This window comes from Hipposideros armiger, unplaced genomic scaffold (genome assembly GCF_001890085.2).
Source record: "Hipposideros armiger isolate ML-2016 unplaced genomic scaffold, ASM189008v1 scaffold_14, whole genome shotgun sequence".
Taxonomy (NCBI): Eukaryota; Metazoa; Chordata; class Mammalia; order Chiroptera; family Hipposideridae; genus Hipposideros; species Hipposideros armiger.
Window position 1 is genome coordinate 2,214,405 of NW_017731364.1, and position 16,241 is coordinate 2,230,645.

The window sequence follows — 16,241 nt, forward strand, 5'->3', positions numbered from 1 at the left end:
GTCTAGAATGTACATTCATTTAATTGAAAACTTTTACTGAGTTGCCTTCTGCCTTTTCTTGTCCACGCTCAATTTTCCAAAACCCTTAAGAAGTGGTTTTCTCTCAGCGCTATCATTAATTAATGGAGAAAAGAAATGACAGGCTCCTCGTGCCCACGAGGAGGGAACTTAGTAACGCTAGTCAAGTCGCAACCCCACGTCGTAACAACGTCAGCCTTTTGGAACTCCAAACCCCTAAGTGCAACGCGGGCATGGGTGGAAACGCTTGCTGAAACTTTGCAGGATCCGCGGATCTGAAATTCAGACAGTTCTAGTGCAGAAAGTGCGCGTGCCTTGCCAGAAAGCTCCTTGATTACTATAATAAATGACGCCTAAGATTCTTTCCCTAGCTTCCATCGCGTCCCCACGGTCCCGCACTTCCGCAAGCCGAATTTTCTCGCTGCAGCCACCGCCTCTTTCCCAAAATCGTGATGCGCCTCTATATAGACTTGGAGGACCTCTGAGCTCACAATCTTTTCTGCTTGGAAAGCTTGATGCTTAATTCCAGTCCTACTCAACTTTATGCTGTTCTTGGATCCACCCGTATTTTCACTATGATTAAGACAGATTACGGTTTCAATAGATGCTGATAGGCTGAATGAATGCATGAATGAATGAATGAATGAATGAATGAATGAATGAATGAATGATTGAAGACGTCATGAAATAGTAATTTTTATCACTCAACATAACTTGGCAGAAAGATTGTGAAATTATGAAGTCACAGATCGGGTTCCAATACCAGTTCTTCCACTTACTAGCAGGGTGATCCTCTCCCCCTTAGAGTTCAAGAAATGTTTGTTAAACGAATGAATGAAATGTTCTCGCAGAGACGTGTCACGAATTAAATGCGTGTTTTATCTCTGGCCACATTCAGCGCTCAAGAGAATTACTACTGTTCGCCCTAGTATACCACGTTTTGTGTTTATGAAGACTGTGAGTCCCCTGGGAAAAGGGGGATGTCTGACATGGTTCCAAGCTCCACAAGATGCCGGATCACATTAGGCTACTAGAATGACGGAGAACACTTTTTAACATGCTCTGGGAGGGGAAGACTACATATCCCGAAAACATCTGGCCCCTTCGCAGAAGACAAGTCCCATCATCCCGCAAGAATCTCAGTTTGTTCATGTACAAATGAAGGCCTACTATACTTGCAGATCCAGACTGCGGTCCATAGGACCCATCTCCTGCGCTCCAACAGGTCAAGTTCACTGCGCCGCGCTCCACGCCTGGCTGCAAATTGCTGAGACCTCCAACTGGGCGGGCGCCTAGGCGAGACGCATGCGCACTCTTCTCTCCTAGTCTCCTCCCTGCCTCCCTTCGTTAGTCCTTCGCGTTTCGAGTACTGCGGCCTTTTTGTCCCCTACTGCGTGCCGTGTCAGTTTCCGTGCGGAAGTGGTGCTTGTGAGAGAAGAAGATGGCGACTACTGTGGTGGCGCTGCCTGGTGCGGGGGCCAGTCGGGCCAACAAGCGCAGTGGCAGCGGGCCAGGAGGGAGCAGCGGCGGTGGGGGAGCCAAAGGGGCGGAGGAGGAACCGCCGCCGCCCCTACAAGCAGTGCTGGTGGCGGATAGCTTCAACCGCCGCTTCTTTCCCATCTCCAAGGACCAGCCTCGGGTGAGCGCCGTGCGCGAGAGCAGCCAGAGGGCCCAGAGGTGGCGGGACTGGAGCAGGTTATCTTTTCGACTGCCTAGTGATGCGTGCTGTGGGAGGACGTGTGTCTACCCTCTTGCTCTAAGTCGGGTTTATCTAGTTAGGAGGAAGGCAAAGAGGCCATCCAAAGCCCTGATTGACTGCCTGACCAAGTGAGGGGCTGGCAGGTTTGGGCACTCGTAGTGCCGCCTGTCTCCGCTTTGGAAGGCATGCAGAGAGCTAAGTGTAGAAGCAATGTTTGTGAGAAGCCTTCACGCGGGGCTTCAACGCCCCAAGAGGAGGCTGCGGAGAAAAAAGAGATCCTTAGGTGAAAGAATATCCCTTCCTTTTGCCTCCAAAAGGGAGGTCATATGCCTGAAAAAGAGCAGACTGGTCTGATCCCATAGTAACCAGCTGTTTTGGATCTTGTACAGTCAGTGTGCTTTTTTTTTTTTTTTAAGACAGCCAGTACCATCTGTCCAAACGAGGACAGAACAGGTTTAGTGGCTGGTTGCCAGCAGCCCTTGTATTTGTTGTCTAGACACTGGGAAATTGAACTGAGCTAGTCCTGAGGATTACTGGGTTACTCAGCAGTCCTTAGTTTAAAGAGAGGGAATGGCATTTAGATCAGGGGAAATCTTCTCTAGCTCTTCACTCCCCCCAGAAAGCTTAATGACTGTTCATTTTGTACAAGTGATTTGTGGTTTGCTAGTCCCTGACTCTTACAAAGAAATCAAGGAAGGAAATTTTAGGGGGAATAGGCCTTATTGGTGCTAAAGTTTCTGGAGATATGATTGATTTCCAGTATTCTCCTTTGCCAGGGGTGGTCTAATCTATAGAAGCTGTGTGATGCTAAGCCAAGTAGATTCTATGCTTACTATATCCAAATTGCAACACCGTAGACTCTAATGCTTAGAGCATGTCATGAACATGAAAGGCAGAAGCTTGATTACTTTTAAACTGGAAAGACAAAGCTATAGCTTTGGAAACACTGATATAAGAGTGAGAATTGTGGTTGTAGTGGGGGAAAGAATGGTACGCAGAGGGCCCCTACAGAATCAAGACTTCACTTTTTTTTTTTCATCCCCTGCCCTCCAGGCCCTCTTGCCTCTGGCCAACGTGGCACTAATTGACTACACGCTGGAATTTCTGACTGCCACAGGTGTACAGGAAACCTTTGTCTTTTGCTGCTGGAAGGCTGCTCAAATCAAGGAACATTTACTGTAAGGCCCTGCAACTTCACTTTCCATATTTCACCATTTTTTTCATTTTCTTAGGATGGATGTAACTAAGGGGAAATCGTGAGGGGGGAAAAAAATGTGTCTGTTTAGATCCCGTCATAAGGTCTAAGGGTAGTCTCTTCACTTATCAGGAAGCTATAACAAAAATTAAAGAATAACATTTGGGTTTTTCTGACTCTCACTTGTAAAGTTTGTTCCCAGTGGGCTTTGCTTTTTATTTAATAGCTCTAATACGGAAGTTATAAGAGTAACGTCTTTGTTTTTCCACTGAGCTGCTAAACATTGAGCTCTTCCTCATCTTTGCCTTCCCTGTGGCTAACTTAGTAGCAAATACATAGTAAGCACTTAATAAATGTTTGATGAAATCTTCTTGAAAAAGAGTGAATCTCAGGAATTATGGAAGCTTAGAAAATAAAGACTAGGATATTAGTATGGTCTCCATTAGATAGTTTCTATATTTGGTCTGGACTTTAGAAGGAGAAAAGTGGCATGAAAAGTGTATTTCCAGGATACTTTGTATACCCTAAGTCTCAGCAGGATTTTGAATTCAAATCCATGTTTGAGGACAGGGGTCAGGCTATGGAAAGGAAATAACCATGTTTCTGTAACCCATAAAACAAGACTGGTGACACAGGATGCTGAAACCATTAATTATAGTTCATAAATCTCTTTGAAGTTGAGGACGCTGGCAGGAACTCAAAAAAGCCATAGAGAAGGAGTGTGAATGTTGGATGGGGGAGAAAAACAGGGAAGCTCTATGTGATCTTTGTGCTTGATTCACTCATTCCCCTCACCTCCCCTTCCTTTAGGAAATCTAAGTGGTGCCGCCCTACATCCCTCAACGTGGTTCGAATCATTACATCAGAATTATATCGATCACTGGGGGATGTTCTCCGTGATGTTGATGCCAAGGCCTTGGTGCGCTCTGACTTCCTGCTGGTGTATGGGGACATCATCTCAAACATCAATATTACCAGAGCCCTAGAGGAACACAGGTCAGATGGGAAAATGATAGGGACAATAGTTTGTGACCAGCAGAACCCCAAAACTGCTTTTTTGCAGCTCTCTCCCTCCTATCCTTTACAGATTGAGGCGAAAGCTAGAAAAAAATGTATCTGTGATGACAATGATCTTCAAGGAGTCATCCCCCAGCCACCCAACTCGTTGCCATGAGGACAACGTGGTAGTGGCTGCGGATAGTGCCACAAACCAGGTTCTCCATTTCCAGAAGACCCAAGGCCTCCGACGTTTTTCTTTTCCCCTGGTATGTGGGTATCTAGGTTCCATGAGGTGGGAAAGTTACAGGCTTCAGCAAGGGAGACGGGTTAAAGTCCATAACTTCTCCCCACAGAGCTTGTTCCAGGGCAGTGGAGATGGAGTAGAGATTCGCTATGATTTACTGGATTGTCATATCAGCATCTGCTCTCCTCAGGTGAGCTCTTTAGGGCTGGGGCTGCACATCCAAAGAGTAGAACTCGGAGGGTGTGGTATTGCCCCCTTAGAAGGCCAGGGGGTATTTCTTCTCCCTCCTTCTCTTATCTGTTTTACTACAAATAGGTGCTATCATCTTGACCCCAATATTGGGAGCCTCCTTGGGATGCTGGCCAATGTCCTGCTGTCGTAGGGTCTGATAGGTCTCTGGGGGCTTATCTTTGCTTCCAGAGAATAGCACTTAACCTTGGCCCCACCCAACTCCCCCCCACACAGGTGGCTCAACTCTTTACAGACAACTTTGACTACCAAACTCGGGACGACTTTGTGCGAGGCCTGTTAGTGAATGAGGAGGTAAGAAAAGGTTCCCAATGCCTCTTTTAAAGAGGGCTGTGATTTTATCTCATGCAGATAACTTTTAGTCCCCTTTTGTGTTTTATTGAGCCTTCAGAGGGAGGAAAATAGCTGGGGTTTTGGGGAAGCAGTATGCAAAGAAAAGTCTCAGGCCATTTGGCTGTGACATTGAGAAGCAGAGGGGAACTTAAGGTTAGAAAAGTGTTCTACCTGTGGATGTTCTTCCTCTCTTGCTTGCTTAGGTGACCTCCCTTTCCTTGTCTTCATTCAGATCCTAGGGAACCAGATCCACATGCACGTGACAACTCGGGAGTATGGTGCCCGGGTCTCCAACCTACACATGTATGCAGCTGTCTGCGCTGATGTCATCCGCCGATGGGTCTATCCTCTCACTCCAGAGGCAAACTTCACTGACAGCACAACCCAGAACTGCACTCATTCCCGGCACAACATCTACCGAGGGCCTGAGGTCAGCCTGGGCCATGGCAGCATCCTGGAGGAAAATGTGCTCCTGGGCTCTGGCACTGTCATTGGCAGCAATTGCTCCATCACCAATAGTGTCATTGGTCCTGGCTGTCACATTGGTGAGCACAGGTGGGGAAGTCAAGCCAGCCATCCTAGGAGCAGGAACCTGGGGAGGCCCCATGTCTCCATAGAAGGATACAGAGGGATAGTCCCTGAGAATAAAGAATTAGAGTGGCTACCTTAATGAAGGAGAGAACAGGGATGTAAAAACAGTGATGCTTTAATTGGTGGCCTGTGAGCCTCTTGTTGGGTGACTCTTTGCGTTCCAGGATATACCCTGTATTCATATTCAGGACTCAGTGGATAATAACCATGCAGTAATAACATCTGTTTAGTGTATTACAGCTTACAAATGGCTTTAGCATAGATTATTTCATGTAATCCTCACAAACACCTTGTGAGGTAGGTATAATTTATCCCCAGCTTATAGATAAGCAAACTGGCTCAAAGAGTGTCTCGCCGAAGGTCATAGCTAATAAGAGGCAGTGCTGGGACTTGAGTCTGAGTATTCTGATTGTGAAGTCCAACTTTTTTTTTTAAGATTTTATTGGGGAATGGGGGAAGGGGAACAGACAAGTTGCTGTCCTTTTATTCTTCAGTCTAGTTGTGGAGGACGTTGCTTCACTGACCCATGTTGGGATTATCATTGTGCTTTTCCTGGGTGAGGCAGATCAATTGCCGGCCTCTGGACGGCCACTCACGGTGGCGCTTGGCAGCTCACACCAAATGCTGGCCACTCACGGTAGCTATGGCAGCCCACTGCAGTAGGGCCTGCAGCCTACGCCGTAGTCCTCGACTCACAGCAGCCCAGCTCCAGGTCGAGCTGCTGCTCACCATCTTAGCTGTAGAGGGCAGTGTCACTGGCCCCCATGTGTGATCTGAACCTGGGCTCTGCTGCTCAGAGCTGGCATCCCAAGCCAACTCTTAACCAACGCACCACTCGGCTGGTCCCTGAAGTCCAGCGTTCTTGTTACTCTACCATAACTGCCTGGTTAGCCTCTTGGTAACTCACTTTGGTTGTAGGAATATGATGCTTCTAATGGAACTGCCTCTTTAAAAGAAGAGCAATAAGATTCTAACTCTAAAATATACAAAAAGAGGTAGAATAATTTGGTTAAATATGGACATGATTCTAATAAGGCTCTTGAGTTCAAGGGGTCCCTAGAAATCTTGAAGGTTCTTAGGTCCCTAAGTTCCGTATGTAGCCTGTAATTGTTGTAAACCTAGTGGAGGTGGGTCAGGCTGAGCAGTGTTCTGTCTTTGTGCCTAGGCTTAGAGGGGGAAGAAGGGGTTTCTGGTGAACTGGGGGGTGGAATATTCGAGCTGGGTGGGAGCTGTGCTGGTATCAGTCAGCTGTGTCTTCCAGGAATGGCCCTGGTCTGGAGTTGGAGCCCTGAGTGACCAGGAGTCCTTCCTGTCCTGAGCCAGGTGATAACGTGGTACTGGACCAGGCCTACCTGTGGCAGGGTGTTCGAGTAGCTGCTGGAGCACAGATCCGTCAGTCTCTGCTTTGCGACAATGCTGAGGTCAAAGAACATGTTACACTGGAGCCACACTGTGTCCTCACTTCCCAGGTGAGACCTGTTCCATACTGTGCACAGGCCCCAAACTGAGTGGTGGTCATGCTGAGCCAGGAGGAGCCCACATCCACCTATAATCAAACCTGAAATGAGAGTCCAAATTCAGTGGTTTCATTTGCGTTCTACTTGGCTTAGTAAAAAAAAAGTCACTATCATTGTCAGAATGTGGCTTTCCCCAACCCACTAATGGACCTGTGCCACCCGCTCCTTTTTTCTCCCCTAGGTGGTAGTGGGCCCAGACATCACACTGCCTGAGGGCTCGGTGATCTCTTTGCACCCTCCAGATGCAGAGGAAGATGAGGACGATAGCCAGTTCAGTGATGATTCTGGGGCTGACCAAGAAAAGGAGAAAGTGAAGCTGAAAGGTGTGAGGCTCAGCAGGTGTGGGGCATCTGTGTGTCTCTCTGCCCCATAGAAACACCATTATTTCCTCCTGGAGAGATTGGTGCTTCCCCTGGTCCTTTGCTAAAGATCAGTGCCTTTCCAGGTTACAATCCAGCAGAAGTCGGAGTTGCAGGCCAGGGCTACCTCTGGAAAGCTGCAGACATGAACATGGAGGAAGAGGAGGAACTACGGCATAGTCTGTGGGGTGAGCTAAGCTTTATTCCTGCCACCCCCTTTCTAAAGCAGAATACTTTGAAGGCAAGAGAACACTTCAGAATCAGACTACCTGTTCATTGCTTTATTCATGCAGACAAGGCAGATATTTGGCTCTCTTGTCAGTCAGTGGCTCTTTCCTTATTTTTCTTTTTTCTCTCCCTATATGGGTTCTCAGGACTCACAATCAACATGGAAGAAGAGAGTGAAACTGAAAGTGAGCGAAGTATGGATTCTGAGGAGCTCGACAGCCGGACAGGCTCCCCACAGATGGATGACATCAAAGGTGAGTGGCCAGGGGAGCAGTGTCCTAGGACAAAAGAGGAAAACCTCCAGTTTATTCTTTATGTGGATCAGCTAGCCAAGGACTTGTGTTCCTCGCAGGAAGGGTTTTGTATAAAGTCAGAACTAGATGACTTAATGCATTTTGGAGTGATTTTGGCCCATGAACTTATTCTTGCTTTGATTTTAGTGTTCCAGAATGAAGTCCTGGGAACACTGCAGCGGGGCAAGGAGGAGAACATTTCTTGTGACAATCTAGTCCTAGAGATCAACTCTCTCAAGTAAGAGCAGCCCCTCCCTATTTTCTTCCCCGGGGAGAATCCCAGGCAGGTAGAGGTTCTCTTCTGTGTCTTCCCCAAATAGGAACCTGCTCCCTTGACATCCCAAATAGACAAGGCCAATAGCATTTAGGTTCTAGTCTCAGCATAGACTTCTTCCTAAAACTGTCCCCATCCATCTTGTTCCATCTGACTTCCTATCCCTCAATGTCCTGCCATATTCAGAGTTCTACAGCATGCTGGAAGGGCCAATGAAGGCCCTGGTGTCACCACAGTCTTCCCACAGGTATGCCTACAACATAAGCCTAAAGGAGGTGATGCAGGTGCTGAGCCACGTGGTCCTAGAGTTCCCTCTGCAACAGATGGATTCCCGGCTCGACTCAAACCGCTACTGTGCCCTGCTGCTTCCTGTGAGCAAAGATTGGGGCTGAGTACAAGGGATTGGGTGGAGGCAGACACACATCCTTGCTGTGCTTGACTGTAAATCAGGAGTAGAAGGTCTTGCTGTGGGATGCTGGGTTACTTGTAGTTGGTTCCTTTCTCCTCACCTCGAAGCAGATTGGATTCTAGAACAGCCTTGGCTGGTCCAGAGGAGTCAACTTAGATTCAGTCCTAAGTGGCCTTTGAGACTCCAGGCTTCAGACCAGCCCAGACCCCAAAGGTATACCCAGAATAGACCTAGACTTTTAGACTCTGTAAATGACTTACTTGGTTGAATGAGATCGGCCATTAGGCTGGAAATAGGTCTTTGGAGGCAGCCTGCATATCTGACCCCCTTTCACCTTCCCTAGGAACCTCTTTTTCCCCAACCCTGATTGCTAGCAACTCCCAAGTCCTTCTGACATGATTCCACAGGGCCTGGATCATCTCCCTCTTGTCTTCCCATATCATGAAAGACCCATGTTATCAATATTGGCTTTCTTTGCTGTTCAGGTAGATACATGCATAGGAATATATTGCAGCTCCTTTCTCCTTTCTTCCATAGCTGCTCAAGGCCTGGAGCCCTGTATTCAGGAACTACATAAAGCGTGCAGCTGATCATTTGGAAGCATTGGCAGCCATTGAGGACTTCTTCCTGGAGCATGAAGCTCTCGGTACTTCCATGGCCAAGGTGAATATACCTCCTCAAAGCCTCATAGTCCTGCATTTGCTTTGAAACAGACCTTGGTGACCTCCATGGAGGCACAGAACAGAGGCTGACATGAGTCCAGTATGGAGTTTGGTCAACAGCACCGTCCACCCCTCGTATTGCGCTCTTTGCATGGAGCCAGGCCAGGAAGGTAGCCATTTGGAAGTTGCCCTGGGAATGTGCAAAGCACTACCCAGAAATGGTTCCAGAAGTTATACCTGTTTCAGTACCAGAGTGAACAGCTTACTCTTATCTGTTTTGAAGGAAACTGCTCAGTATGTAGAAGGAAGCTGAGGACCTGGTAGAAAGAGGTGCTAAGATCTTTCCCTCTTCCTGTGTTATCCATTATACCTTGCTGGACTCTGTAAGATCCCTGAGATCTCTGCTGGCCTTCTGCAGGTACTGTTGGCTTTCTACCAGCTGGAGATCCTGGCTGAGGAAACAATCCTGAGCTGGTACAGCCAAAAGGATACAACTGACAAGGGCCGGCAGTTGCGTAAGAACCAACAGGTGAGTCAGGATGCCCTCTGACCATGATGGTCGTCTGGTTCCCCGACTCTTGGTCCCAGTCCACAGGATGGTGGGTCCCCGGGACTCTGTGGTTCTTCAAGCTGTCTATCCTCTAAGGAGAACAGGAGGGTTATGTGCCCCTCCATCAGTAGCTCTCCACTGTGCTTCCTTACAGCTGCAGAGGTTCATCCAGTGGCTAAAGGAGGCAGAAGAGGAGTCATCTGAAGATGACTGAAGTCACACTGCCTCCTCCTGTGGCTGTGGTTGATTGCTGTCCTGGCTTCTGGGCCAGAGCAAGTGAGAGGCTAGTTGCAGATAAGTGACCACCATCCTGGCTGAGACTTACAGGAGCAGAGGCTGGAACTACAGTATTCTTCCCACCGCCAACAACCATGTGCCTCGCATCCTGACTGAGGCGTTGGGATGAGGGAAGCTGGGTTGGAACAAAGCTCTGCCTAATGACAAGCGAGGCAGGCCCTGCAGTTAGAGGAAGGCCAGCAGCACAGCTTTGTGCTCTGGCTTTCCCTCGGGGAACAGCAGAGAGCAGCTGGCCTTCTCTGCTGCTTGTATTTGTTAATATTAAAAAAGAGAGAGGGGGTGTGTTTGGTTTCTCTCCAACTCTGAATGAGCAGCCGTTGAAGTAGGTGACTGAAGAGTTCTAAACCTCTGACATGACAGCCGTTTTTTAACACCTGGGAGAGAGGGAGAAGAGGAGTGTTGTGGCCACTAGGTGGCACTGTGGTGCCTCACTAATTGACCATTGCCATGGCTCTTGGGTAGTGGAGGGTCTAGATTCTTTTCCAGTCTCTGTGGACCAATTTGTGGTCCTGGAGTGGTGTGCCTGAGCCTGTTTCCATAGAGCATTCTAGTCCGAACACTCTTCCGCCAGAGAGTGATGATGCCAAGCATATGTAAAGTCTGATAACCACCTGCCAGTCCCTCACGCTTTGTCCCCTTGACCTAGTACTCCTGTGGGAAACTGGGCTACTCTTCATCTTAAAGATAAGGAAATTTGCTCAAGGTCTCATGATCTTGAGGGGTAAAGCTAAGGATCTGAGCCTCATAATCCAGAATTCTTTCAGCTTCCCTATAGTCAGTGTCTCAGTGAAGGGAAATTGCCCGCAAAGGCAAATATAACCCCAAGCCAGCAATGGATATCCTAAGAACAGAGGAAGATCCTGCAAAATGGGCTTTTCCCTAATATTGAGGGAGTGTGTACTGTATGTCAGGCATTTTGCTAAAAACTTTTCCTATGTTATTTTAGTTAACCTTTACATCCTTTGAAGTAGGTTTTATCCCCATTTTCAGATGAGGAGCCTAAAGTTCAGAGAGGTCCCATAACTGGTAATTGATAGAGCCAGGATTTGTTATTGGACTGTAGAACAGGAGTTTATCACTGCTGTATTGTCTCCTTTAACCTCAACCATATGACCTTCTAGCCCATCTTTTTGAGCTCTTTGTTGCCTTCTTATAACCCTTACTCTGTTGACACTTAAACTGTGGCAAATGTTCCTGGTAACAAATGGCCCTCCTGGACATTACACACAAAATGGTTGGCTGCCTTCATTTCAATTGGGTAGAAAGGAATAAGCTGAGGAAGAGGACACTGAACTGTACTCAGAGGTGTGAAGGGGCATTACTGCATATTTCTAAAGAGAAAATAAGGCTGTCCAGGATTTGGCCTTATTTACTTTTCTCAGTAAATCTCAGTTTCTGCTTTGTCAGATATAGGATCTAGTGCCTACCGAGCACATGAAGGTTATGGCATGAACCTAATAGAGGCACTTACATACAAATAACTATAGGGCACCTCTGATTTGCACCAAATGGGTAGCAGAGATCAGAGTGGCCCATAGAACTTTTTTTTAGGAGGAAGAGATTCCTTTCACTTGTGATTAGGGAAGATTTACAGGGCTGTGATGCTTGAGTGGCCTAAGAGAGAGAAAGCGGTAGAAGGGAGCAGTAAAAGCAAAGGCTTGCCATTTAAATGTGGCAAATTAAAAATGCGCTTTTTGCTCCCTCCAAAACCCCGTTCGTATGCCACTAAAGGATTCTTTTAAAAGGCGCATGACTCTGATAAGGAAAACTAGATGATGACAATGAATGAGAGACATCAACATTCTGGAAAATGAAAAATGGAAAAGTTGACAGTAGAGCAGAATGGGATGGATTCTATCTACTGAGGTGGCTATTACAAGAAGCAAACCAACATGCCCTTCTGAACCCAGAAAAGGCTCAGCAGAAGAGGGTAAAGGCAGGGTCTGAGAATGGGGCATGGAGTGGAGGGGAATCAGACAAAGACCTGTATAAGAAAAAGCTCCCCCTCTCCCCCCAACTTATGATCCAGCAGAGTGACTACCCTTACTTCCCTGCAAGAAATGAGAGAGTTAGCCTATGGAGAAACGGTGGGGAGGAAATTTTCAAAGAAATACAAGTTTCCTAGACCCAAAGATCATGAGTTTCCAGACTGACAGAGCCATGAGTGCCCAGCATAATGAATAAAATAGCCCCATGAAACTTCAGAGCCACAGGGAAAACATAAATTCTATTAGAGCCTCTAGATTCAACAACAGACTTGAGGGTGGGGGTGAGGAGCTAAGTTGAAAATGAAGGATTAAGTGGAAGTTTATGAGTGTTAGGGCTCTAAATATCAGCACATACTGATTTATATCCCCAGGCAAAAACAAACAACTACAGAAAAAAAAAAGGCCTACAAATACATTTTCTGTTTACTCAAAAAAAGCCATCTTTCCCCCACTTGATCACCCTACAGTAAACCTGTGAGATAAGCCTTGTACATGAAGAGCTTCCAGTCAGCTTTCTAGTATTTCTTAAATGTGAATAGACTGCTAAGGGCCATCAAACATTTGAGGAAACTTCCAGTGTGGAAGGCAGAGACCAAAACAAAATTGAAACCAAGGAAAATGACAAAGCAAGGAGTTTTTTTTAAAACTTCAGGGGACCTGAGGGGAAGCTATTCTCAAAATTCAGAGGAAAGATACTGTGTCTATGAAGGAAGTGCTATAAAAAAGAATTGGAGAACAAAGAAATTCTTAGAAATGAATTGTTTCCTTCTGCTGAGAACTGGAGAACCAGAGAATCAAACAGGAAGGAGACTATCCATCCTTACGCACTTCTTGAATTTTCAATTGTGAATATTTTACCTATCCACTCAGGAAAGGTTGAAAATGTTAAGAAAACCTTGCAGAAAGCTGAAATCATTTTTAAAGGAATGGATGATAAAGGAGAAAATAAAATTAAGGATCAATCCTGAAGGTCCAACATCTAACAGTTGAAGAAACAATGGGGGGAATGCTAGAAATGTTATTAAATCACGAAAATATTGTTGAATTTCTAGATGGAAAGGGTGCCTAGCACAGTGAATAGGAACCAAGGCATGTCACCACAAAGTTTCAGGACCTACGGATAAAGAGAACTTCCTAAAGTCTTCAGAGAATTAAATCATGTGCAAAAGCTTAGGGAAATAAAGAGACCAACTGGCCACTTAATGGCAACACTGAAAGCTAGAAGACAGTGGAGAGATGCCTTCAAAATTCTGAAGCTAAATTACTTTTAACTCCCAATCATTTTCAGATTTGCAAGTTCTCAAAATTTTTATTTCCCTTCCAATGGAAGCTACCAAGGAATGTGCTTTCCTACAGCAAAGGAGTAAAGTATCTAGGAAATTATCCAACATGGAGAAGTAAAGGGAATTTTGAGTATGATGCAGAGAAGTCCAGGATGGCTGCTGTGCGCAAGCCAAGATAGTCAGCAGTGCAGACCAGAGCAACAGAATTGAAGGCTCCAAGGAAGAGAATGGATTATCTAATACACAGACACGTCATTTTATTGAGCTTCGCTTTATTGTGTTTAAAGATAATTCTCGGTTTTTGTTTTTACAAATTGAAGGTTTGTGGCACCCTGTGTCAAGCAAATCTATTGGTGCCATTTTTCCAACAGGATTAGATGATGGTTAGCATTTTTTAGCAATAAAGTATTTTTTGATTAAGGTATGTACATTGGTTTTTTTAGACATAACACTATTGCACACTTAACAGACTACAGTATAGTATAAACATCTTTTTTATGCACTGGGAAACCCAAAATTTGTGTGACTATTGCAATATTTGCTTTATTGTGGTGGTCTGGAACCAAACACAATATCTCTGAGGTATGCCTGTATTTGACTGAGTTAACAAAATAAGTATTAAGAAACATTATGTGGAAAGACTTGATAGGTACACTATGTTACATAAAAAACAGCAAATGAAAAGGCAAGGCAATGATTAATGACAGGAGAAGTTGTAAAGGAAGCATCTATTCATAGTCAAATGTTAATACTAAGTACTATATTGACTTAACAAAAAAAGTGGGATTTTACTATTTTAAGAAGTTAGGGGAAGGTGGAAGAAAAACCCATCAAGATTGGAAATCAATAGGCAATGTCTAGAATGCATAATTCAAGTGATAGTATAAGTTAAAATATACCGGGATGGGGAGGGAAATGGGACAAAGGACTGCTGTTAAAAACTGTTAGTAGGGGCCGGCCAAGTGGCACGTTGGTTAGGAGTTGGCTTGGGATGCCAGCTCTGAGCAGCAGGGCCCCGGTTCAGATCCCATATGAGGGCCAGTGACTCTGCGCCCTCTACAGCTAAGATGGTAAACAGCTCAGCCTGGAGCTGGGCTGCCGTGAGTCACCGGCGACAGCGTAGGCTGCCGTGAAACTGCAGTGGGCTGCCATAAGCTACCATGAGTTGCTGGCAGCTGATGTGACCAGCTGGCAGCTGGAGTGAGCTGCCAAGAGACGCCATGAGCGGCTGTCCAGTGGCCGGCGACTGATCTGCCTCACCCAGGAACAGCGCAATGATAATACCAACATGGGCCAGTGAAATGACGTCTTCCACAACTACACTGAAGAACCAAAGGGCAGCAGCTTGTCTGTTCCAATTCCCCAATGCTCTTCCCCTCCCCCAAATTCCCCAGTAAAATCTTAAAAAAAAACAAAAACAAAACTTTTAGTACTATTTGCACACATACTGCTTTGTTAAAATTTTAAAGTAGGGCCGTCCGAGTGGCTCAGTTGGTTAAGAGCTCGCTCAAGAGTGCGAGCTCTTAGCAACAGCGGTTCAAGTCCAGCCCGAGCTGAGCTGACAACAGGTGGCAGGATGGCTCAGCTAAAACAAAACAAACAAACAAACAAAAAAATTTTAAAGTAAAGGGTATGAAATGAAAATACACATGTGTGCAGGGGCTAGCAAATAGTTTGACTTGCTGAAGTCAAAATAAGGATATAATGAAATAAAAGGCTGCAAATATAGGTAGAGGTTAGATTATGGAGGGCTATGGATATCACGATCAGGATATTTGAAAAGCACTGGGGAATGTGAAGAGGTTTCTGAGCAGAGGAGATATCTGAAATAGGTACTTACTGTTGAAACGCTAATTTGGCAACTGTACAAAATGGAGTGGGAGGAGACCACACTTGTTACTGTGACCTAAAAGGACCTGTGTGAGATGGTCCCAGTCTCCTTTCCAGCCTTATCTAACACTATCCCAGTAGTCACAGTGGCCTTCTGTTCCTCAAATTTGGCAAGTTTGTTTCTGCCTTGAGCCTTTAGAGTTGGCTGTGCCCTCAGCCTGGAATGCTCTTCCCCAAGACCAGACCTTATAGCTGCCTCCTCATTAGTTCTAGGTCTTAGCTCAAATGGAAGAGGCCTTCTCTGACTACCCATAATTCTCTTTCCCCGTTACTATCACATCACTCCCTTTAATCGTTTCATAGCCTTTGCTACTCTGAAGTTATTTATTTACAAGCCTCTTTCCAAATAAGTAAAGGTCCTGAGAGCAGCCTTACCTGTCTTGTATTTGCTGTATCTCATGTAGTATGCCTTGTACATAGTAGGCACTCTATTAAACAAATTTAAAGCTAAGGGGTAAGGAGATCTGTTAGGAATGATTATACCCACGTCTGACTTGAGACTTACTGTCCCAGTAATGCACCCATCTTCATTCTTGCACTCATCTGCATTCAATCCATTTATTAAACCACTACTTTGCACCTAGGTACTGAGGTTATAAGAAGGAATCAGCATTGGATCCTGCCTGTTGTGTCCTCAAGGAGCTCAATTTGGTAGACTCAATGACGGCAGCTTATGCTTATTAACAGACCCTAAAGGGCCATGTCAAGATCACTTTCCCCAGTGATACGTGGTCAGAACCCCCACCCACCTACCTCTGGGGACCAAAGCGACCCCTGCATTTCCAGTTGCAGAGGAGCAGCCGGTCCCCTTGGGTCCAGAGTCTGGGCTTTGAACAGTCCAAGAACGCGAGCATCCTGGTGAGATCAAACCTTCCATCTCCGGGGCCCTAGGCGACCGCTGCCACGCTCTCACGGGCCAGGGACCAGAGCGCTGGAGTCAGAGCTCGCCGCCCGGCGGGTGGGCGGGGTGTCCTGGGGGCCCGGCCGAGAGCCAGACCATCTGCCGCGAGGCCAGCGCGGCTCGGCTGGGGCCGGGGGCGGGGCCGCGCCAGGGCGGGGTCGCGCCGGGGCCCGGGGAGGGGAGCGCACCGGGCGACAGCCCAGAGCCGGGAGGGCCGCGGCCACCGGAAGAGTCGCCGTCGCCAGCCGAGCCGGGAGAGTGG

At 46.6% G+C, this 16,241-nt stretch overlaps 1 protein-coding gene across 1 annotated transcript; it reads left to right on the forward strand.

The window, feature by feature from the left end:
• The first annotated feature begins 1,113 nt into the window (after positions 1 to 1,113).
• Positions 1,114 to 13,608, forward strand: EIF2B5 (eukaryotic translation initiation factor 2B subunit epsilon). The gene is made up of 16 exons (XM_019623683.1): positions 1,114 to 1,657; positions 2,771 to 2,895; positions 3,723 to 3,908; positions 4,000 to 4,177; positions 4,265 to 4,345; positions 4,621 to 4,698; positions 4,970 to 5,282; positions 6,652 to 6,797; positions 7,027 to 7,168; positions 7,291 to 7,392; positions 7,579 to 7,686; positions 7,873 to 7,963; positions 8,247 to 8,370; positions 8,946 to 9,071; positions 9,489 to 9,599; positions 9,775 to 13,608. The coding sequence occupies exons 1-16, from the start codon at positions 1,460 to 1,462 to the stop codon at positions 9,832 to 9,834; spliced, it is 2,169 nt and encodes a 722-aa protein (XP_019479228.1). The 5' UTR covers positions 1,114 to 1,459; the 3' UTR covers positions 9,835 to 13,608.
• The last annotated feature ends 2,633 nt before the right edge of the window (positions 13,609 to 16,241 follow it).

Bases quoted from the DNA above. Each gene is read 5' to 3' on its own strand.
- EIF2B5 (XM_019623683.1), top strand. From the start codon at position 1,460: ATGGCGACTACTGTGGTGGCGCTGCCTGGTGCGGGGGCCAGTCGGGCC. The intron at 4,178-4,264 runs GTATGTGGGTAT...TTCTCCCCACAG, and splicing joins GACGTTTTTCTTTTCCCCTG to AGCTTGTTCCAGGGCAGTGG. The intron at 4,699-4,969 runs GTAAGAAAAGGT...GTCTTCATTCAG, and splicing joins GCCTGTTAGTGAATGAGGAG to ATCCTAGGGAACCAGATCCA.